The 22,757-nt window shown below is 76.3% G+C and overlaps 1 protein-coding gene across 3 annotated transcripts; it reads right to left on the bottom strand.

The window, feature by feature from the left end:
* Nucleotides 1-415: 415 nt before the first annotated feature.
* Nucleotides 416-22,748, bottom strand: SIPA1 (signal-induced proliferation-associated 1). 3 transcript variants are annotated; one of them, XM_064503193.1, is made up of 16 exons: nt 22,539-22,748; nt 19,188-20,367; nt 17,977-18,101; nt 17,171-17,359; nt 16,006-16,180; nt 15,444-15,547; nt 14,846-15,003; nt 13,264-13,861; nt 10,803-11,077; nt 9,489-9,758; nt 8,506-8,578; nt 8,334-8,439; nt 6,795-6,893; nt 2,521-2,590; nt 2,205-2,277; nt 416-1,484 (listed from the first exon to the last, which is right to left on the bottom strand). In XM_064503193.1, the coding sequence occupies exons 2-16, from the start codon at nt 19,906-19,908 to the stop codon at nt 1,332-1,334; spliced, it is 3,189 nt and encodes a 1,062-aa protein (XP_064359263.1). In that variant the 5' UTR covers nt 19,909-20,367; nt 22,539-22,748; the 3' UTR covers nt 416-1,331. The 3 variants fall into 3 exon arrangements, with proteins under 3 accessions (XP_064359263.1, XP_064359264.1, XP_064359265.1); XM_064503194.1 differs by lacking the exon at nt 22,539-22,748 and adding an exon at nt 21,251-21,412; XM_064503195.1 differs by lacking the exon at nt 416-1,484 and adding an exon at nt 1,528-1,857.
* Between the last annotated feature and the right edge of the window lie 9 nt (nt 22,749-22,757).

Genomic DNA, 22,757 nt, shown 5'->3' with positions numbered 1-22,757 from the left:
GAACGGGCTATAGGGGACAGAGAACGGGCTATAGGGGCTGGGTCAGGAGCTACAGGGGCTATAAGGGACAGAGAACGGGCTATAGGGGATGAGGTAAGGGGCTATAGGGGCTGGGTCAGGAGCTATAGGGGCTGGAGAGTGGGCTACAGGGGATAGGGTCAAGGGCTACAGGGCTATAGGGGATGGAGAACGGGCTATAGGGGCTGGGTCAGGGGCTACAGGGCCATAGGGGCCGGAGAACGGGCTATAGGGGATGAGGTAAGGGGCTATAGGGGCTGGGTCAGGGGCTACAGGGCCATAGGGGCCGGAGAACGGGCTATAGGGGATGGAGAACGGGCTATAGGGGACAGAGAACAGGCTATAGGGGCTGGGTCGGGGCCCAGGCGTCCGGGCCCCCCCACAGACAGGACTCGGGTTGCCGCCGACACCTTTATTGCACAGAGGGGGCCGGGGGGGGGTGGGGGGGGTCCCGCCGCGTCCTGCGGGCGATGGACGGACGGACGGACGGACGGACGGAGCCGCAGGGACGGTCCCGGCTCCCGGCTCGGCGGACGGACGGGGCTCGTCACAGCTTGGCTTTCACAGTCGTCGGGGGCCCCGGGGGCCCCGGGCTGGGTCAGTGCTGGCTGGGGGGGGGGGCGGGGGGGGGGCGGCCGGGCGGGGGGGCGGGCGTGCAAGGGGCACGGCGAGCGTGCGAGGTGCCCGTGCCAGGCGCGTGCGTCACCCGCGCACGTGGCGGGGGTGCGAGCGTGGACGTGCACGGCTGGTGCGGGGTGCGGGTGCCCGGGGGTGTACGTGCACAGTGCACGCGTTTGGGTGTGCACGGCACAAGCACTGCCAGCGTGCGGGGAGCGTGTGCTGCGAGCGTGCACGGAGGAGTGCGGGCACGCACGGCGGGTGCATTTCGCGTGTGCATCGTGCACGTGCACGGCACAAGCGTTGAGTGTGCACAGTGTGCGCGTTTGGATTGTGCACGTGCACGGCACAAGCGTTGAGTGTGCGCGTTTGGATTGTGCATGCCTCGTGCACGTGTGTGCACCGTTTGCATTGCGAGCGCACGGTGCGTGCGCATGGTGTGCACGGTGCGAGTGTTGTGCACAGGCGCGGTGCGAGTGGTGCGAGTGTGCACGGAGCGAGTGTTGTGCACAGGCGCGGTGCGAGTGGTGCGAGTGTGCACGGAGCGAGTGTTGTGAGCGTGCAGGGTGTCGCACGAGCGTGTGCGCTGAGCATTGTGCACACACGTGCAAGCACCGCGGCCGGCCAGGGCGGGAGCGGGGGGGGGGGGTCCCTGCTTGTGGGGGGGTCCGGGCCCCCCCCCGGGCCGGGGGGCACTAGGGCCCGGGGGGGGCGGCCGGGGGGGGCCGCAGCAGCCGGGTGACCTGGCCCAGCCGCGCCGCCGCGTCCTCCTGCTCCTGCTGCAGCCGCCGGTTGCTGCGCCGCAGCGTGCGCACCTCCGCCTGCAGCCGCGCCTGCGCCTCCTGCTCCTGCACCCACGGCTCCCTCAGTGCCCCACGGCATGCCCCATAGCGCCCCACAGCACCCCACGGCACCCACAGCACCCGCAGCGTGTGCACCTCCGCCTGCAGCCGCGCCTGCGCCTCCTGCTCCTGCACCCACGGCACCCTCAGTGCCCCACGGCGTGCCCCATAGCGTGCCCCATAGCACCCCACGGCACCCACAGCACCCGCAGCGTGCGCACCTCCGCCTGCAGCCGCGCCTGCGCCTCCTGCTCCTGCACCCACGGCACCCTCAGTGCCCCACGGCGTGCCCCATAGCGTGCCCCATAGCACCCCACGGCACCCACAGCACCCACAGCGTGCGCACCTCCGCCTGCAGCCGCGCCTGCGCCTCCTGCTCCTGCACCCACGGCTCCCTCAGTGCCCCACGGCATGCCCCACGGCACCCCACGGCACCCCACAGCGTGCCCCATAGCGCCCCACAGCACCCCACAGCACCCGCAGCACCCTCAGTGCCCCACGGCGTGCCCCACGGCGTGCCCCATAGCACCCCACAGCACCCCACAGCACCCTCAGCGCGCCCTACAGCACCCACAGGGACCCATAGCACCCTCAGTGCACCCACTGTGCGCCCCACAGCACCCTCAGCCTGCCCCACGGCACCCCATAGCCCCCCTCAGCACACCCTGCTGCCCCATAGCGCCTCACAGCCCCCCACTGCTCCGCGACCCCCCCGGCCCCCCCCACCTCCTGCAGATCCTCCTGCAGCCGCTTCAGCATCGCCTCCAGCTGCGACACCTTCTCCGAGAGCGTCTGGGGCCTGGGGGGGGGGGCCGGGGGGGTGAGCGGACCCCCAGACCCCCCCGGACCCCCCCCGGACCCCCGTGTCCCCCTTGCACCCCCCCTGGATCTCCATGGGTCCCCCAGACCCCCGGGTCTGTCCTGGATCCTCCCTGCCCCAGAGCGTGGGGGGCCTGGGGGGGCTGAGCAGACCCCCAGCCCCTCCGTGTCCCCCCCGGCCCCCCCCATGTCCCCCCCCCCCGTGTCCCCCCCCCGTCCTTACTCGTCCTCGGCGGCCGCCGGCCTGGGGCTCCGGGTGGCCTGGGGGCTGGGGGGCTCTGGGAGCTGCTGCCCTGGGGGGGGGAGAGGGGTGAGACCCCCCGGTGCCACTGTCCCCAGCCCCCCCGAGACCCCCTGAGACCCCCCCCAGCCCAAACCTCTCTCCCAGAGACCCCCCAAGCCCCGCCGGTCCCCCCCCAAGTCCCTGGGCCCCCCCAGACCCCCAACTCCCCCCCCAGGGGCTCCTGGACCCCCCAGACCCTCCCCTGAGTCCTCCAAACCCATCGCGTCCCCCCCCAGCCCCCAGCAGCCCCCCAGACCCCTGTGCCCAGACCCACTGCAGCCCCCCCCGACCCCCTACACCCCGCTGAGGCCCCTGGACCCCCCCAAGTGCCCCCGAGCCCCCCAGACCCCTGTGCCCAGACCCACTGCAGCACCCCTGGACCCCCCCAGCCCCCCCCCGGCCCCCCCCGCGCTCACCCTCCCGTGCCAGCGCCTCCAGGATGCTGCTGCAGCCCCCCAAGACCCCCGACCCCCCCGGCCCCCCCCGCGCTCACCCTCCCGTGCCAGCGCCTCCAGGACGCTGCTGCAGCCCCCCAAGACCCCCGGCCCCCCCGGCCCCCCCCCAGACCCCCCCCAGACCCCCCCGGGCTCACCCTCCCGTGCCAGTGCCTCCAGGACGCTGCTGCAGCCCCCCAAGACCCCCGACCCCCCCCGGCCCCCCCCCAGACCCCCCCAGACCCCCCCCCGCGCTCACCCTCCCGTGCCAGCGCCTCCAGGACGCTGCTGCAGCCCCCCAAGACCCCCGGCCCCCCCCGGCCCCCCCCCGGCCCCCCCCCGACCCCCCCGCGCTCACCCTCCCGTGCCAGCCCCTCCAGGACGCTGCTGCAGCCCCCCAAGACCCCCAGACCCCCCCCAGCCCCCCCGGGCTCACCCTCCCGTGCCAGCGCCTCCAGGACGCTGCTGCAGCCCCCCAAGACCCCTGGCCCCCCCGGCCCCCCCCCAGACCCCCCCCCAGACCCCCCCGGGCTCACCCTCCCGCGCCAGCGCCTCCAGGACGCTGCTGCAGCCCCCCAAGACCCCTGGCCCCCCCGGCCCCCCCCCAGACCCCCCCCCAGACCCCCCCGGGCTCACCCTCCCGCGCCAGCGCCTCCAGGACGCTGCTGCAGCCCCCCAAGACCCCCGGCCCCCCCGCGCTCACCCTCCCGCGCCAGTGCCTCCAGGACGCTGCTGCAGCCCCCCAAGACCCCCGGCCCCCCCGGCCCCCCCCCAGCCCCCCAAGACCCCCCCCAGCCCCCCCCCCGGGCTCACCCTCCCGTGCCAGCCCCTCCAGGACGCTGCTGCAGCCCCCCAAGACCCCCAGACCCCCCCTGCCCCCCCCCAGACCCCCCCAGACCCCCCCCCGGGCTCACCCTCCCGTGCCAGCGCCTCCAGGACGCTGCTGCAGCCCCCCAAGACCCCCAGACCCCCCCCTGCCCCCCCCAGACCCCCCCCAGCCCCCCCCGGGCTCACCCTCCCGTGCCAGCGCCTCCAGGACGCTGCTGCAGCCCCCCAAGACCCCCAGACCCCCCCCTGCCCCCCCCCCAGACCCCCCCCAGACCCCCCCGGGCTCACCCTCCCGCGCCAGCGCCTCCAGGACGCTGCTGCAGCCCCCCAAGACCCCCGGCCCCCCCGGCCCCCCCCCAGCCCCCCAAGACCCCCCCCAGCCCCCCCCCCGGGCTCACCCTCCCGTGCCAGCCCCTCCAGGACGCTGCTGCAGCCCCCCAAGACCCCCAGACCCCCCCAGACCCCCCCCCGGGCTCACCCTCCCGTGCCAGCGCCTCCAGGACGCTGCTGCAGCCCCCCAAGACCCCTGGCCCCCCCGGCCCCCCCCCAGACCCCCCCCCAGACCCCCCCGGGCTCACCCTCCCGCGCCAGCGCCTCCAGGACGCTGCTGCAGCCCCCCAAGACCCCCGGCCCCCCCGGCCCCCCCCGGCCCCCCCCGCGCTCACCCTCCCGCGCCAGTGCCTCCAGGACGCTGCTGCAGCCCCCCAAGACCCCCGGCCCCCCCGGCCCCCCCCCAGCCCCCCAAGACCCCCCCCAGCCCCCCCCCCGGGCTCACCCTCCCGTGCCAGCCCCTCCAGGACGCTGCTGCAGCCCCCCAAGACCCCCAGACCCCCCCCTGCCCCCCCCCAGACCCCCCCAGACCCCCCCCCGGGCTCACCCTCCCGTGCCAGCGCCTCCAGGACGCTGCTGCAGCCCCCCAAGACCCCCAGACCCCCCCTGCCCCCCCCAGACCCCCCCCAGCCCCCCCCGGGCTCACCCTCCCGTGCCAGCGCCTCCAGGACGCTGCTGCAGCCCCCCAAGACCCCTGGCCCCCCCGGCCCCCCCCCAGACCCCCCCCCAGACCCCCCGGGCTCACCCTCCCGCGCCAGCGCCTCCAGGACGCTGCTGCAGCCCCCCAAGACCCCCGGCCCCCCCGGCCCCCCCCCAGCCCCCCAAGACCCCCCCCAGCCCCCCCCCGGGCTCACCCTCCCGTGCCAGCCCCTCCAGGACGCTGCTGCAGCCCCCCAAGACCCCCAGACCCCCCCCTGCCCCCCCCCAGACCCCCCCAGACCCCCCCCCGGGCTCACCCTCCCGTGCCAGCGCCTCCAGGACGCTGCTGCAGCCCCCCAAGACCCCCAGACCCCCCCTGCCCCCCCCAGACCCCCCCCAGCCCCCCCCGGGCTCACCCTCCCGTGCCAGCGCCTCCAGGACGCTGCTGCAGCCCCCCAAGACCCCTGGCCCCCCCGGCCCCCCCCCAGACCCCCCCCCAGACCCCCCCGGGCTCACCCTCCCGCGCCAGCGCCTCCAGGACGCTGCTGCAGCCCCCCAAGACCCCCGGCCCCCCCGGCCCCCCCCCAGCCCCCCAAGACCCCCCCCAGCCCCCCCCCCGGGCTCACCCTCCCGTGCCAGCCCCTCCAGGACGCTGCTGCAGCCCCCCAAGACCCCCAGACCCCCCCCTGCCCCCCCCCCAGACCCCCCCAGACCCCCCCCCGGGCTCACCCTCCCGTGCCAGCGCCTCCAGGACGCTGCTGCAGCCCCCCAAGACCCCTGGCCCCCCCGGCCCCCCCCAGACCCCCCCCCAGACCCCCCCGGGCTCACCCTCCCGCGCCAGCGCCTCCAGGACGCTGCTGCAGCCCCCCAAGACCCCCGGCCCCCCCGGCCCCCCCCGGCCCCCCCCGCGCTCACCCTCCCGCGCCAGTGCCTCCAGGACGCTGCTGCAGCCCCCCAAGACCCCCGGCCCCCCCGGCCCCCCCCCAGCCCCCCAAGACCCCCCCCAGCCCCCCCCCCGGGCTCACCCTCCCGTGCCAGCCCCTCCAGGACGCTGCTGCAGCCCCCCAAGACCCCCAGACCCCCCCCTGCCCCCCCCAGACCCCCCCAGACCCCCCCCCGGGCTCACCCTCCCGTGCCAGCGCCTCCAGGACGCTGCTGCAGCCCCCCAAGACCCCCAGACCCCCCCCTGCCCCCCCCAGACCCCCCCCAGCCCCCCCCGGGCTCACCCTCCCGTGCCAGCGCCTCCAGGACGCTGCTGCAGCCCCCCAAGACCCCTGGCCCCCCCGGCCCCCCCCCAGACCCCCCCCCAGACCCCCCCGGGCTCACCCTCCCGCGCCAGCGCCTCCAGGACGCTGCTGCAGCCCCCCAAGACCCCCGGCCCCCCGGCCCCCCCCGGCCCCCCCCGCGCTCACCCTCCCGCGCCAGTGCCTCCAGGACGCTGCTGCAGCCCCCCAAGACCCCCGGCCCCCCCGGCCCCCCCCCAGCCCCCCAAGACCCCCCCCAGCCCCCCCCCGGGCTCACCCTCCCGTGCCAGCCCCTCCAGGACGCTGCTGCAGCCCCCCAAGACCCCCAGACCCCCCCAGACCCCCCCCCGGGCTCACCCTCCCGTGCCAGCCCCTCCAGGACGCTGCTGCAGCCCCCCAAGACCCCCAGACCCCCCCCTGCCCCCCCCCAGACCCCCCCAGACCCCCCCCCACGCTCACCCTCCCGTGCCAGCGCCTCCAGGACGCTGCTGCAGCCCCCCAAGACCCCCAGACCCCCCCCTGCCCCCCCCCAGACCCCCCCAGACCCCCCCCCACGCTCACCCTCCCGTGCCAGTGCCTCCAGGACGCTGCTGCAGCCCCCCAAGACCCCCGGCCCCCCCCGACCCCCCCCGCGCTCACCCTCCCGTGCCAGCGCCTCCAGGACGCTGCTGCAGCCCCCCAAGACCCCCGGCCCCCCCCCGGCCCCCCCCAGACCCCCCCAGCCCCCCCCCGCGCTCACCCTCCCGTGCCAGCGCCTCCAGGACGCTGCTGCAGGCCGCCGCCAGGTTGGAGATCGACTCCCACTCGGCCTCCAGCGGCTCCCCGGCCTCTGCCAGCACTGCCGGGCGTCGGCCCCGCGGGCCGTGTGCCATGGGTGCCACGGACGCCACGCACACGCCACGCACACGCCACGCACACGCCACGCACACGTGCCATGCACACCATGCACGTAGCGCACACGCCACGGACACCACGGACATGCCACGCACACGTGCCATGCACACGCCACGCACACGCCACGCACATGCCACGCACACGTGCCATGCACACGTGCCATGCACACCATGCACGTAGCACGCATGCCACGCACACGCCACGCACACGCCACGCACACGCCACGCACACGCCACGCACACGTGCCATGCACGCCACACACGCCATGCCCGTGCCGCACACGCGCGTAGCATGTGCCGTGCATGCAGAAACGGCACCCACGCGCGCCCTGCACACGCCCCGTGCCACACGCCTGCACGCGGGCAGCGCCCCCGGCGCACACGCACACGCACACGGACACGGACACGCACACGCACACGCACACGCACACGGACACGCACACGCACGCGCACACACACGCGCACACGGACACGCACACGCCCACACCCACGCACACGCCAACCCGCCCCCCCCGCCCGCGGCACAGGCGCTCAGCGCGGCACACGCGTGCAGGAATGGGACGCCATTCCTGCACGCAGGACACGGGACACGGGACACAGACACAGGACAGGGACACAGGACACGGATGCAGGACACAGACATGGGACAGGGGACACGGACATGGGATGTGGACATGGGACAGGGGACCGGGGATGGGGACACGGGATGGGCACAGGGGACGGGGACAGGGGACAGGGGACAGGGACAGGGATGGGGACAGGGGACAGGGGACGGAGACAGGGGACAGGGACAGGGGACAGGGGACAGGGACGGGGACAGGGGACAGGGGACGGGGACAGGGGACAGGGACAGGGGACAGGGGACGGAGACAGGGGACAGGGACAGGGGACAGGGGACAGGGACAGGGGACAGGGGACAGGGGACACGGGACGGGGACAGGGACAGGGGATGGGGACAGGGACGGGGACAGGGGACAGGGGACAGGGACGGGGACAGGGACAGGGGACACGGGACGGGGACGGGGACAGGGGACAGGGGACACGGGACGGGGACAGGGACAGGGGATGGGGACAGGGACAGGGGACGGGGACAGGGGACAGGGACAGGGACAGGGGACAAGGACACGGGACAGGGGACAGGGACGGGGACGGGGATGGGGACAGGGGACAGGGACGGGGACGGGGATGGGGACGGGGACAGGGACGGGGACGGGGACACGGGATGGGGACAGGGACAGGGGACAAGGACAGGGGACAGGGACGGGGACGGGGATGGGGGACAGGGGACAGGGGACAGGGACAGGGGACAGGGGACAAGGACATGGGACACAGGACAGGGGACGGGGACGGGGACGGGGGCCGCGGCGGCAGCGGGGCGCACTCACTCCTGGTGATGGAGCGCCGCAGCGAGAGGGTCCGGGGCAGCACGGCCGCGGGGTCGCCGGGCTCCGGGGGGGCGGCGGGGGCCCCGGCGTCCGGGGGGGCCGGGCCCTGCGGGGGGGCGGGGGGTCAGGGGGTGGCGGGGGGGCGGGGGGCCGGGGGGGGTCGCACACTCACCGCGTCGCCGTGCGAGGGGCTGCGGTGCGGCAGCAGCAGGTCGGGCGTGGGGTCGGCCAGGGGCGCCGGCGGCCTGGGGGCGCGGGGGGCACGGGGGGGTCACGGGGGGTCAGAGGTCAGGGGGGTCACAGGGGTCACGGGGGTCACTGGGTCACGGGGTCATGGGGGGTCACAGGGGTCAGGGCACAGGGGGTCAATGGGTCACGGGGTCATGGGGGGTCATGGGGGGGCGCAGGGTCAGTCCCGGGGTCACTGGGTCATGGGGGGGGTCATAAGGTGCAGGGTCAGGGTCACGGGGGGGGGTCCCAGGGCCCCGAGGTCACTCATGGGGGGCGGTGACCCGTGGGGGCCTCAGGCCTTTGGGGGGGTCCCAGGGGCTTTGGGGGGTCCCGAGGGTCTGGGGGGGTCCCGAGAGTCTGGGGGGCCCCAGGGGTTTTGGGGGGGTCCCGGGGGCTCTGGGGGGGTCCCATGGGCTCGGGGGGGCCCTGGGGGGATCCCAGGGGCTTTGGGGTGTCCCGGGGGCTCTGGGGGGTCCCATGGGCTCGGGGGGGCCCTGGGGGGATCCCAGGGGCTTTGGGGGGTCCCATGGGCTCTGGGGGGCTTTGGGGGGGTCCTGGGGGCTCTGGGGGGATCCCAGGGGCTCTGGGGGGTCCCATGGGCTCGGGGGGGCTCTGGGGGGATCCCGGGGTCTCTGGGGGGTCCCATGGGCTCGGGGGGGCTCTGGGGGGATCCCGGGGGCTCTGGGGGGCTCTGGGGGGGTCCCATGGGCTCTGGGGGGCTCTGGGGGGGTCCCAGGGGCTCTGGGGGGTCCCATGGGCTCGGGGGGGCTCTGGGGGGGTCCCGGGGGCTTTGGGGGGTCCCATGGGCTCGGGGGGGCTCTGGGGGGGTCCCAGGGGCTTTGGGGGGTCCCATGGGCTCGGGGGGGCTCTGGGGGGGTCCCGGGGGCTCGGGGGGGGTTGGGGTCCCGGCGGGGGGGCACTCACGCGCCGGGGGGGAAGGCGGTGCGCTCCTCGGCCAGGCTGTGGGGGGGCCCCACGGCCAGCGACAGCGACCGCAGCAGCTGCAGGGCGGCCGGGCCCAGCCCCCCCCCGGCCTCGGGGGCCCCCCCGGCCTCGGCGGCATCGTCGCCGCCGTCGTCGGCATCGTCATCCTCGCCATCGGTGTCCCCCACGTCCCCCACGTCCCCCACGTCCCCCGCGGGGTCCTCGCTGCGGCCCTGCTCCAGCGACCTGGCGTAGAGCTCCGAGAAGCTCCTGGGGGCGGGGGGGAAGGGGGGGGACACGGGGACACAGTGACACGGGTGTCCCTGCCCTCCGTCCCCCCCCAGTCCCCCCATTGCCAGCCTCATGTCCCCATCCCCATGTCCCCCCTCCCTGTCCCCATGTCCCCATTGCTGTCCCCCATCCCTGCGTCCCCCGTGCCCGTGTCCCCTTCCCCACGTCCCCCGTCCCCATCTCGGTGGTCCTGTGTCCCCTGTCCCCATGTCCCCATGCCCAGCCCCGTGTGCCCGCATCCCCCCATCCCTCCGTCACCGCGTCCCCGGGGTCCCCGTGTCCCCATGTCCCCATCCCTGTGTCCCCATGTCCCCATGCCCAGCCCCATGTCCCCACATCCCCCCATCCCTGCATCCCCGCGTCCCCCCATCCCCGGGGTCCCAGTGTCCCCGTGTCCCTGCATCCCCTGTCCCCACGCCCATCCCTGCGTCCCCGTGTCCCCGGGGTCCCCGTGTCCCCATGTCCCTGGGGTCCCCATGTCCCTGCGTCCCCGTGTCCCCACGCCCATCCCTGCATCCCCATGTCCCCATGCCCATCCCCGTGTCCCCGCATCCCTGCGTCCCCGTGTCCCCATGTCCCCATCCCTGTGTTCCCATGTCCCCATGCCCATCCCCATGTCCCTGCATCCCCCTGTCCCCCCATCCCCGGGGTCCCCGTGTCCCCGTGTCCCTGCATCCCCTGTCCCCACGCCCATCCCTGCGTCCCTGCTTCCCCCGTGTCCCCGCGTCCCCGGGGTCCCCGGGGTCCCCGTGTCCCCACGTCCCTGCATCCCCTGTCCCCACGCCCATCCCCATGTCCCCGTGTCCCCTGCGTCCCCTGTGTCCCCCTGTCCCCATGTCCCCATCCCTGTGTCCCCATGTCCCTGCATCCCCCTGTCCCCATGGCCATCCCTGCGTCCCCGTGTCCCCGTGTCCCCATGTCCCCTGCGTCCCCTGCGTCCCCATGTCCCCCATCCCCTGTCCCCACGCCCATCCCCGCGTCCCCGCGTCCCCACGTCCCCCGCGTCGCCGCGTCCCTTCTCACCGCCGGGGCCGCCCGTTCTCGTCGGGGGGGACGACGGTGATGGTGACCTTGGGGTGGCGGCGCAGCAGGGCGCGGAGGCGCCGGGGGCCCAGGGCCGGCAGGGGACGGCGGCAGACGCGCAGCAGCCGGGCGCCCGGGCGCAGCCCCGCCGTCTCGGCGAAGGAGAAGCGCTGCACCGCCCGCACGAAGCCCCCCGCGTCCGCCCGGAAGCCCAGGCGGCCCCCGGGGCCCCGGGGTAGCGCCAGCTCCCGCGCCTCGCAGCCCCGCGTCACCGCCTGCGGGACACCGCGGTGACAGACCCACGGCGCCCTGCCCCACGGCGCCCCGACCCACGGCGCCCCGACCCACGGCGCCCCGACCCACGGCACCCCGACCCACGGCGCCCCGACCCATGCACGCGGCCCCCGGGGTAGCGCCAGCTCCCGCGCCTCGCAGCCCCGCGTCACCGCCTGCGGGACACCGCGGTGACAGACCCACGGCGCCCTGCCCCACGGCGCCCCGACCCACGGCGCCCCGACCCACGGCGCCCCGACCCACGGCACCCCGACCCACGGCGCCCCGACCCATGCACGCGGCCCCCGGGGTAGCGCCAGCTCCCGCGCCTCGCAGCCCCGCGTCACCGCCTGCGGGACACCGCGGTGACAGACCCACGGCGCCCTGCCCCACGGCGCCCTGCCCCACGGCGCCCCGCCCCACGGCGCCCCGACCCACGGTGCCCTGCCCCACGGCGCCCCGACCCACGGCGCCCCGACCCATGCACGCGGCCCCCGGGGTAGCGCCAGCTCCCGCGCCTCACAGCCCCGCGTCACCGCCTGCGGGACACCACGGTGACAGACCCACGGCGCCCCGACCCACGGCGCCCCGACCCACGGCGCCCCGACCCACGGCGCCCCGACCCATGCACGCGGCCCCCGGGGTAGTGCCAGCTCCCGCGCCTCGCAGCCCCGCGTCACCGCCTGCGGGACGCTGCCGTGAGCCCCACGGCGCCCTGCCCCACGGCGCCCCGACCCACGGTGCCCTGCCCCACGGTGCCCTGCCCCACGGCGCCCCGACCCACGGCGCCCCAACCCACGGCACCCCGACCCACGGCGCCCCGACCCACGGTGCCCTGCCCCACGGCGCCCCGACCCACGGCGCCCTGCCCCACGGCGCCCCGACCCACGGTGCCCTGCCCCATGGCGCCCCGACCCACGGCACCCCAACCCATGCACGCGGCCCCCGGGGTAGCGCCAGCTCCCGCGCCTCGCAGCCCCGCGTCACCGCCTGCGGGACACCGCGGTGACAGACCCACGGCGCCCCGCCCCACGGCGCCCCGCCCCACGGTGCCCTGCCCCACGGCGCCCCGACCCACGGCGCCCCGACCCATGCACGCAGCCCCCGGGGTAGCGCCAGCTCCCGCGCCTCGCAGCCCCGCGTCACCGCCTGCGGGACACCGCGGTGACAGACCCACGGCGCCCCGACCCACGGCGCCCTGCCCCACGGCGCCCCGACCCACGGCGCCCTGCCCCACGGCGCCCCGACCCATGCACGCGGCCCCCGGGGTAGCGCCAGCTCCCGCGCCTCGCAGCCCCGCGTCACCGCCTGCGGGACACCACGGTGACAGACCCACGGCGCCCCGACCCACGGCGCCCTGCCCCACGGCGCCCTGCCCCACGGCGCCCCGACCCATGCACGCGGCCCCCGGGGTAGTGCCAGCTCCCGCGCCTCGCAGCCCCGCGTCACCGCCTGCGGGACACCACGGTGACAGACCCACGGCGCCCCAACCCACGGCGCCCCGACCCACGGCGCCCCGACCCACGGTGCCCTGCCCCACGGTGCCCTGCCCCACGGCGCCCCGACCCACGGCGCCCCGACCCATGCACGCGGCCCCCGGGGTAGCGCCAGCTCCCGCGCCTCGCAGCCCCGCGTCACCGCCTGCGGGACACCACGGTGACAGACCCACGGCGCCCCGACCCACGGCGCCCCGACCCACGGCACCCCAACCCATGCACGCGGCCCCCGGGGTAGCGCCAGCTCCCGCGCCTCGCAGCCCTGTGTCAACGCCTGCGGGACACCACGGTGACAGACCCACGGCGCCCCATGGCGCCCTGCCCCATGGCACACCTGGCACTGCCCCACTGTGCTGTCCCACCGCATCGCCCCATTGCGTTGCCCCACTGCACCACCCCATTGCACTGCCGCGTTGCACTGCCCCATTGCATCACGCCATTGCACTGCCCCACAGCACCGCCCCATTGCACCGCCCCATTGCACCCCCCCATTGCACCGTCCCACAGCACTGCCCCATTGCATCACCCCACAGCACTGCCCCACAGCACCGCCCCATTGCACTGCCCCATTGCACCCCCCCATTGCACCGTCCCACAGCACCGCCCCCCAGCACCCCCCCATTGCACCGCCCCCCAGCAGCGCCCCACTGCCGCCGCCCCCCAGCAGCGCCCCACTGCGGCCGCCGTCTCACCTGGAGGCGGGCCACCACCTCGGGCAGGGCGCCGGGGGGCAGGCGGAGGCTGACGCAGTCCCCGGCGCCGTAGAAGAGCAGCAGCAGCCCGGGGCCGTCGGCGCAGGCCCAGCCCAGCACGTCGCGGCAGGCGCAGCTGAAGGCCACGGTGCCGCTGCCCGCGGTGCCCCCGGTCCCCCCGGTGCCCCCGGCGTCCCCGGGTGCCGCCAGCACCAGCCGCTCGGCGGCGATGCCCAGCAGACAGGGCAGCTCGGGGCCGCCCGCCCGGGCCCGCGCGCCCCACACCAGCGCCCCGGCCGCCGCCGCCGCCGCCGCCCCGGCCCCCCGCTCCCGCCGGCGGCCCCCCAGCGCCCGCAGAGCCAGGCGGGCGGCGGGGGGCTCCGGGGGGGCGGGGGGGCCGCGCGCCAGCTCCTGCAGGTACTGGCGGCGGGTGCGGGCGGCCATGGCGCCCAGGCGGCCCGAGCGCCCGGCCGCGTTCTCCCCGTTGATGGCCTTGGCCAGCAGGAAGTCGCGCAGCCCCGCGCCCCCGGCGAAGCGCTGCCCCGCGCCCAGCCGCGGCCCGAACAGCGGGATGTCCGAGGAGCGCGCCACCGCCACGCTGCGACGCCACCGCCACCGCCACCGGGATGGGGACGGGGACGGCCACGGGGACGGGGACGGGGACGGGGAGAGAGGCGGCGGGCGCCGTGTCAGCCCCACGGATCCCGTGCGAGCCCCAAAGATCCCGTGCGAGCCCCACGGATCCCACGTGAGCCCCACGGATCCTGTGCAAGCCCCACGGATCCCGTGCACGCCCCACGGATCCCGTGCGAGCCCCAAAGATCCCACATGAGCCCCACGGATCCCATGCGAGCCCCACAGATCCCATGTCAGCCCCACATATCCCATGCAAGGCCCACGGATCCCACGCGAGCCCCAAAGATCCCGTGCAAGCCCCACGGATCCCGTGCACGGCCCACAGATCCCATGTGAGCCCCATGAATCCCGTGCACGCCCCACGGATCCCGTGTGAGCCCCACGCACCCCGTGCACGCTCCATGTGCCCCGTGCATGCCCCTCGGGCACCGTGCATGCTCCACGCACCCCGAGCAAGCCCCACGGACCCTGTGAGAGCCCCACAGACCCCATGCATGCCCCTCGGGCACCGTGCAAGCCCCACAGACCCTGGTGCAATCCCTGCAGCCACTGTGCAATCCCTTCGGTCCCCGTGCAAGCCCCACGGACCCCCTGCAAGCCCCACAGCCCCTGTGCCAGCCCCACAACCCCCACGCGAGCCCCCGGCCCCCGCCTGAGCCCCACAACCCCCGCGCGAGCCCCCCAGCCCCTGCGCGAGCCCTACAACCCCTGCGCGAGCCCCCGGCCCCCGTGTAGTCCCTGCAGCCCCCGTGCAAGCCCCACAGCCCCTGTGCAAGCCCCCCCGCCCGCGCGAGCCCCTGGCCCCCATGTGAGCCCCCCCGCCCCGCGCGAGCCCCCCCAGCCCCCGTGCGAGCCCCCCCGCCCGCGTGAGCCCCCCAGCCCCGTGCGAGCCCCCCCAGCCCCCGTGCGAGCCCCCCCGCCCGCGCGAGCCCCCGGCGGGCCGCACCTGTAGGAGGTGTGGGGCGTGCAGGGCTCGTGCACCCGCACCACGATGAAGACGTGCTGGAAGTGGGAGCGGATGGTGCGGGGGCAGAAGGGCCGGGCCCCCGGCTCCTGGAAGATGATGGTGACGATGTCGTTGCCGATGTGCCGCTTGCGCAGGAGCTGCGGGGGCAGCGAGTCAGCAGCCGGAACCCCCCCGGGACCCCCCGGGACCCCCATCTCCCCCCGGGACCCTCCAGGACCCCCAGAGATGCCCCAGGGCCCCCCAAGACCCCAAAAGGGGCCCCCAGGACCCTCCAAGATGACCCCAGGCTCCCCCATCTCCCTCCAGGACCCCTTAGAGGCCTCCTGGATGACCCGGGTCCCCCTGGGACCCCCCCAGATGCCCCAGGGCCCCCCCAGGGTCCCCAAAGATGCCCCAGAACCCCCCATCTTCCCCCCCCAGGACCCCCCTTTCTGCCCCCAGGACCCTCTGGGACCCCCCCAGATGCCCCAGCCCCCCACCGTGTCCCCCCGGGACCCCCCCAGGGCCCCCGTCTGCCCCCCAGGACCCTCCCCAGGGCCCCCGTCTGCCCCTGGACCCCCCCGGCCCCCCCGCGGACCTGCTGGCGGTTGCTGGGGGTGAAGGGCAGCATGGTGCAGACGTGGAACATCACCTCGTAGCCGTGGTAGGTGGTGTAGAGCGAGTGCGTCCCCGTCGAGTCCGCTGCGGGCGCCCGTCAGCACCGCCGCAATGCCGCCGCGGTGCCCCCCCGGGACCCCCAAACACCCCCAGGACCCCCAAACCCCCTGCGGACCCCTCTTCACCCCAATTCCCCCCCAGCTCCCTTGTTCCTGTGTCCCCATCCCGGCATCCCCGTCCCCGCATCCCTGTCCCCATCCCCATCCCGTCCCCATCCCCATGTCCTTGTCCTGGTCCCACCCCCACGTCCCACCCTGCATCCCCGTCCCCATCCCCATCCCGTCCCCCTGCCCCCATCTCCGTGTCCCCACCCCTATCCCATCCCATATCCTACCCTGCATCCCTGTCCCCATCTTCCTGTCCCCATCCCACCCTGCATCCCCGTCCCCATCCCCATCCCGTCCCCCTGCCCCCATCTCCGTGTCCCCACCCCATCCCCATCCCCATGTCCCTGTCCCCCGCCCCCCCGCCCCCCCGCTCACTCTTGGTGTCGAGCTGGGCCCGGTAGCGGGTGAAGCCGCGGAGCCGCACGCGGGAGCCCAGCAGCGCCAGGAACTCGGCGAAGGGCGGCCCGGCGCCCTCGTTGTTGTACATGTCCTCCTCGGAGCCCTGCCCCGCGCGGCAGTACAGCACGCCCACCTTGCGCTGCGTGCTCACCTGCGGGCACCGCACGGCCCTCGTGCAATGCACGGCCCCCTCGTGCAACGCCCCGTGCAACGCATGGCCCCCTCGTGCAATGCACGACCCCCTCGTGCAACGCCCCGTGCGACGCACGGCCCTCGTGCAATGCACAACCCCCTCGTGCAATGCCCCGTGTGACGCACGGCCCTCGTGCAATGCACGGCCCCCTCGTGCAACGCCCCGTGCAACGCACGGCTCCCTCGTGCAATGCACGACCCCCTCGTGCAATGCACTGTGCAACGCACGGCCCCCTCATGCAATGCACGACCCCCTCGTGCAATGCACGACCCCCTCGTGCAATGCCCCGTGCGACACACGACCCCCTCGTGCAATGCACGACCCCCTCGTGCAATGCCCCGTGCAACGCACGACTCCCTCGTGCAATGCACAACCCCCTCGTGCAACGCCCCGTGCAACGCACGGCCCCCTTGTGCAACACACGGCCCTCGTGCAATGCACGGCCCCCTCGTGCAACACCCCATGCAACGCACGGCCCCCTTGTGCAACGCACGGCCCTCGTGCAATGCACGACCCCCTTGTGCAATGCCCCGTGCGACGCACGGCCCTCGTGCAATGCACGACCCCCTCGTGCAACGCACGGCCCTCGTGCGAATGCACCGCGCCCCTGGGCCTGCGTGCTGCCCTCGTGCACCGCACCGAGCCCTCGTGCCAATGCACCGTGCCATTGCACAAACGCACAGCACCCTCGTGCCGATGCACCCGGCCCTCGTGCCAATGCACCTCGCCCATGTGCGAGCACACGGCATCCTCGTGCAACGCACTGAGCCCTCGTGCGAATGCGCAGCGCCCTCGTGCAAGGGCACGCCGCCCTCATGCAAAGGCACGCCGCCCTCGTGCAAGCACACGCTCAATGCCTGGCGCCCCCGTGTGAGCCCCCCCACGTGAGCCCCCCCGTGCGACCCCCCCGGTGCGACCCCCCCCCCCCGTGTGAGGCAGCACGCTCACCCCCTGCTCGTCCAGCTTGAGGAGGGTCTCGGGCACCTTGGGCGAGGGGGGGGCCAGGCGCAGCCCCCGCAGGCTCAGCGCCGGCGCCAGCAGCTCCAGCAGCTTCCGGGGGGGGGGCCCGCGGGCGCCGGGGGGGCGGGCGGCGGGGGGCAGCGCCGCCTCCAGCACCGACCCCCGCAGCGCCCGCAGCTGCGGCACCCGCTCAGCCGGGGGCTTGGGGGGCCCTGAGACCCCCCCAAGCCCCCCCCCGAGCCCCCCTGAGCCCCTGCACCTTCCCTGAACCCCCCCCGAGGCCCCCCCAACCCCCCTGAGCCCCCCCGAACCCCCCTGAGCCCCCCTGTGCCCTGTGACCCCCCAGAGCCCCCCTGAGCCCCCCCACCTCCCCTGCACCCCCCCAAGGCCCCCCCGAGCCCCCTGAGACCTCTCAACCCCCCCTGAGCCCCTCTGAGCCTCCTCCAACCCCCCTGAGCCCCCCCAAGCCCCCTGACCCCCCCGAACTGCCCTGTCCCCCCCAGGGCCCCCCCAAATGCCCCTGACCCCCCAGGCCCCCCCCAGGCCCCCCCGGCCCCTCCCGCGCCCACCTGGCTGGTGCGCAGGATGATGCGGTGCAGCACCTGGGGCGAGGCCCCCCCAGAGCCCTGGGACCCCCCCGACCCCCGGGCCCCCCCCGGGCCCCCCCCAGGCCCCCCCCCGGGCCCACCTGGCTGGTGCGCAGGATGATGCGGTGCAGCACCTGGGGCGAGGCCCCCCCAGAGCCCTGGGCCCCCCCGACCCCCGGGCCCCCCCCCGGCCCCCCCCGCGCCCACCTGGCTGGTGCGCAGGATGATGCGGTGCAGCACCTGGGGCGCGTCGGGACCCTCCTTCTCCTCCCGCCGCAGCGACACGGCCACCGGCCCCAGGCGCTCGTCCTCCCCGAAGAAGTTCTGGTGCTCTGGGGGGGCCACGGGCGTCGGGGGGGGCGCATGGCGGGGGGGCCCTGTGCCCCCTGTGCCCCCCTGCCACGCAATGCCACGGCGTGCAACACCACGCTATGCCACGCGCCACCGTGCAACGCCGTGAGCTGCCCCACGGCGCTGTGCAACGCCGTGAGCTGCCCCATAGCACTGTGCAACACCGTGAGCTGCCCCACGGCACCGTGCAACGCCGTGAGCTGCCCCATAGCACTGTGCAACGCCGTGAGCTGCCCCACGGCACCGTGCAACGCCGTGAGCTGCCCCATAGCACTGTGCAACGCCGTGAGCTGCCCCACGGCACCGTGCAACGCCGTGAGCTGCCCCATAGCACTGTGCAACGCCGTGAGCTGCCCCACGGCACCATGCAACGCCGTGAGCTGCCCCATAGCACTGTGCAATGCCACGCTATGCCCCACGGCGCCGTGCAACGCCGTGAGCTGCCCCATAGCACTGTGCAACGCCGTGAGCTGCCCCACGGCACCGTGCAACGCCGTGAGCTGCCCCATAGCACTGTGCAACGCCGTGAGCTGCCCCACGGCACCGTGCAACGCCGTGAGCTGCCCCATAGCACTGTGCAACGCCGTGAGCTGCCCCATAGCACTGTGCAACGCTGTGAGCTGCCCCATAGCACTGTGCAATGCCGTGAGCTGCCCCATAGCACTGTGCAACGCCGTGAGCTGCCCCACGGCACCATGCAACGCCGTGAGCTGCCCCATAGCACTGTGCAATGCCACGCTATGCCCCACGGCGCCGTGCAACGCCGTGAGCTGCCCCATAGCACTGTGCAACGCCATGAGCTGCCCCACGGCACCGTGCAACGCCATGAGCTGCCCCATAGCACTGTGCAATGCCGTGAGCTGCCCCACAGCACTGTGCAATGCCGTGAGCTGCCCCACAGCACTGTGCAACGCTGCTCAGACCCGTGCAACACCCTGCAGCACCGTGCAACGCTGCTCAGACCCGTGCAACACCCTGCAGCACCGTGCAACGCTGCACGGGGCCGTGCAACACCGTGACCCCCCCCGCGGCACCCCGACCCCCCCGCGGCGCCCGGCGCGGCTCACCCTTGCCGTAGAAGTACTTTCGGTAGTAGTCGGCGCCGGCGTCGCTGTACTCGATGGCGTAGGGGGGGCGCTCGCCGGGGGGGGGCTCCTCCAGCACGGCCACGGCGGCGTTGGGCAGGTAGCCGGGGCCGGGGGGGCCCCGGGGGGGCGCCAGGCCCTCCTCCTCCTCGCCGCCCGTCTCGCAGCAGAAGTGGGGGCAGCCGAGGAGCAGGGCGCCGTCGCCGGGGGCCCCCTGGGGCTCCTCGGGGCTGGGGGGGGCCAGGCGGGCGGCGGAGGCCCCCGAGGTGGCGCTGGGGGGGCCGGGGGGGGCCTCGCCGGGGTCGAAGAGGATGCTCTGCACGTCGTAGTGGGCCACGAGGCGGCCCCAGGGCGGGCGGGGGAAGGCGTCGGGGCCCCCCCCCGCCCCCCCGGCCTCGCCGCCCCCCCCGGCCTCGCCGCCCCCCTCCTCGGCCCCCAGCCCCAGCAGCAGCAGCGGGTCGCGGAAGCGGGGGGCCGGGGGGCTGCCCCCCGCCCGCGGCTCCTCGTGGCTGTGGGCCCGGACCCGGGGGGCCGCGCCGGCCCCCCCCTCGCCCAGCGCCGCCTCGCTGCTGCTGCGCTGCAGGGCCGCGGCCCCCCCGGGCCCCCCCCGGGCCACCCCGGGCGAGCAGGGGGTGGCGGGGCCGGGGGGGGGCCGGGCCGTGGGGCCCCGCATCTTGCGGACGAAGAAGTCGTCCGACTGCATGGCCCCCCCAGCACCCCGGGGACCCCCCCGGGGACTCCTGGGACCCCCCGGACCCCTCTGGTTATCGCTGTCCCTGGGACCCCCCCGGGCTGTCCCTGACCCCCCCTAATTTACTGCCCCCCCCCCCCGGTTCACAGCTCCCCCCCGGGGATGCCCCAAGTCCCAGCCGCCCCCCGGGGGATTTTTCTCAATGAAGGGCGTGGGAAGGCGGCGGGCGCCCCGATTGGCTCCCCGGGGATTCCCGCCCGGGAAGCCCCGCCCCTTTTCCCACGGCCCCGCGTGCCCGGGGTCAGCGAGGGGGGCGGCGCGGGGCGCGGGGGGGCGGCGCGGGGGGGGCCATGGCCGGACGGGACGGACAGATGGACGGACGGGGACGGAGGGGGACGGACGGACGGGGACGGACGGGGACGCTGGCGGCGGCCGGCTCCGCTCTCGCGCCGGGACGGGCAGAGGCAGGTCCTGGGGGGGGGGAAAGGGGGTCCTGGGGGTGACCTGCCCCCCCGGCCATCGCTCCGCCCCCTCCATCCCCTCCCTCCATCCCCTCCCTCCATCCCTGCCTGCATCCATCCCTGCATCCCTCTGTATCCACCCCTCCATCCCATCCCATCCCATCCCATCCCATCCCTCCGCATCCCTCCGTCCCCCTCCCACCTCTCCCTCCCTCCGTCCCTCTCCGCATCCGTCCCCCAGGCGCAGCCACTTCTGCCCCCTCGTCCCCCAAACCCTGGCGGCCCCCGGCGCCCCCCGGACCCCCCCGACACCCCCCGGTACCCCCAGACACCCCACGGCCCCGGTGCCCCACAGCCCCCCAACCCCGCGGCCCCCCCCGGCCCTGTGTCCCCCCCGGCCGTGCCGCGGCCCCGCGGTCACCGGGGCAGGAAGACGCCGCTTCCTCCCCCGACGCCGCTTCCTGCCCCATCGGGCCGGGGGGGCCCGAGCGCCCCACAGGGCTGGGAGCGACCCCCAACCGGGGCGCAGGGTAGGCCCGGATCCTGCTCGGACGCCTGGGCCCATTCCCACCCGGCGCTGGGTTCTCTCCCCACCCGGACGTTGGGGTCCCTTCCCGCCCGGACGTGGGGGTCCCTTCCCGCCCGGACATTGGGGTCCCTTCCCGCCCGGACGCCTGGGCCCATTCCCCACGCGGATGCCAGGGTGCATTTCCCAGCCGGACGCCTGGGCCCATTCCCGCCCAGACACTGGGGCCCATTCCCGCCCAGACAGCAGGGTCCTTTCCCCACCGGACGTCAGGGTCCTTTCCCCACCCGGACGCCTGGGCCCACTCCCACCCGGACGCCTGGGCCCCTCTGTCGGCCCCCAGCCCCGGGCCTGGCCCGGGCCCTACCTGGGGCCGCGGCGGCGGCAGGACCCGGCTGCACCGACGCCGGCGGCTTCCTGCCGCACGGGAAGTCACTGGGGCCAATGACCTCCCCGGCCCCACCCCGGGCTGGGGACCCCAAGGCACCGGGCGATGGGGCGGGGGGCGGATTTGGGGCAGTTTGGGGGCAACCTGGGGTGGTTTGGGGGCAGTTTGGGGTGATTTGGGGGCGGTTTGGGGTGATTTGGGGGCGGTTTGGGGGCTCCCAGCCCCCCCCGTGCCCTCCAGCCCTGCCCCCCCCGTGACCCCCCCCGGCCCCACTCACGGCGTCGCCCCCCGGCCCCGACGGCTCCTGACCTGCCCCTCCCGCGGGACCCAGGCGTCCGGCCCCCCCCCCCCCCCGCCTCGCACTTCCCTCCTGCCGGCGGCAGCAAACCCGGGCGTCCGGCCCCCCCGCCCCCCCCAGACCCAGGCATCCGGTCCCCCCCCCAGCCCGGCCGAGGACCCAGGCGTCCGGGCCCCTCCCCCACCTGGCTCCCTTAAGCAGTGATTAACCCCGCTAATCCGAGGTCCGGGGGGGGCCGGACCCCCCCGCCCAGTTGCACTGGTTGTACTGGGGGGGCAGCGCCGGGTGCAGGTGGCTGGGAGCGGGGCAGGGACCCAGGCGTCCGGGGGGGGCCCAGGCGTCCGGGTTCCCCATCTAGGCCCAGCCCCACACGGGACCCCCAGTTCCCCCCCAGGGACGAGGCCGAAGGCACCACGGGCCCAGTCGTGCGTCGCACGAGGGGCCTGGTGGTGCGTCGCACGAGGGGCCCGGTTGCACGAGGGGCGACACGCCGCCCGGGTGCTGCACGCGTGCTGGTGCCTCGCACGCGCGGTGCCGAGCGCAGCTCCGGTGGCAGTCGCACGGGGCCGGGGGGCAGCGCACACGCGCGAAGGAGCCGTGCAAGGGGCAGCCTGCGCCACGCTGCGCGTGCAAAGGCTTCGACGCGGGGCCCTCGTGCAAGGCCGCCGTGCAAGAGCGCTGCGCACAGCCCGTGTGCACGGCCCCCGTGCAAGACCCTCGTGCAACCCCCGTGCAAGACCCTGGTGCAACCCCCGTGCAACGCCTGTGCAACGCCGCACACGTGCTCCGCCCCCCCCACCCCGGGGCCGCCCCTTCCCCCCCCGGAGGCTCCCGGGGGTCGCGGCTGCTGCCCCCCCCCCGGGCAGGGCAGCTCCGGCCGGGGGGTCCCGGCGGCCGGGGGGGGCCCAGGAGTCCCGGGGGGGCCCAGGAGTCCCGGGCGGGGCGGGGGGGGTCCCGGCTCGCTCCTACCTCGGCGCCCGCCGCTCCCGACCCGTCCTGCCGCCGCCGCCGCCGCCGCGGGCCCAGGCGTCCGAGGGACCCAGGCGTCCGAGGGAGCCGGGCGTCCGGCCGCCGCTAGCGCAGGGAGGGGACCCAGGCGTCCGAGCTCCCCCCGCCCCCGCCCTGGGAGGACCCAGGCGTCCGAGGCAGCGGCGCTTCCTCCCGCCGGGAGCCGCAGGGAGCCCAGGC

The sequence above is a fragment of the Dromaius novaehollandiae genome, chromosome 35 (assembly GCF_036370855.1).
Source record: "Dromaius novaehollandiae isolate bDroNov1 chromosome 35, bDroNov1.hap1, whole genome shotgun sequence".
Classification (NCBI taxonomy): Eukaryota; Metazoa; Chordata; class Aves; order Casuariiformes; family Dromaiidae; genus Dromaius; species Dromaius novaehollandiae.
Note: the sequence above shows the minus strand (reverse complement) of the source record. Positions and strands in the feature narration are given on the sequence as shown.

What these genes read in the sequence shown, in the direction of transcription:
- SIPA1 (XM_064503193.1), bottom strand. Translation starts at nt 19,908, where the DNA reads ATGCAGTCGGACGACTTCTTCGTCCGCAAGATGCGGGGCCCCACGGCC. An exon ending in TCATCCTGCGCACCAGCCAG is followed by an intron (nt 17,360 to 17,976) that starts GTGGGCGCGGGG and finishes CGGGTGCCGCAG; the next exon opens with CTGCGGGCGCTGCGGGGGTC. An exon ending in GGCCCAGCTCGACACCAAGA is followed by an intron (nt 15,548 to 16,005) that starts GTGAGCGGGGGG and finishes GGGCGCCCGCAG; the next exon opens with CGGACTCGACGGGGACGCAC.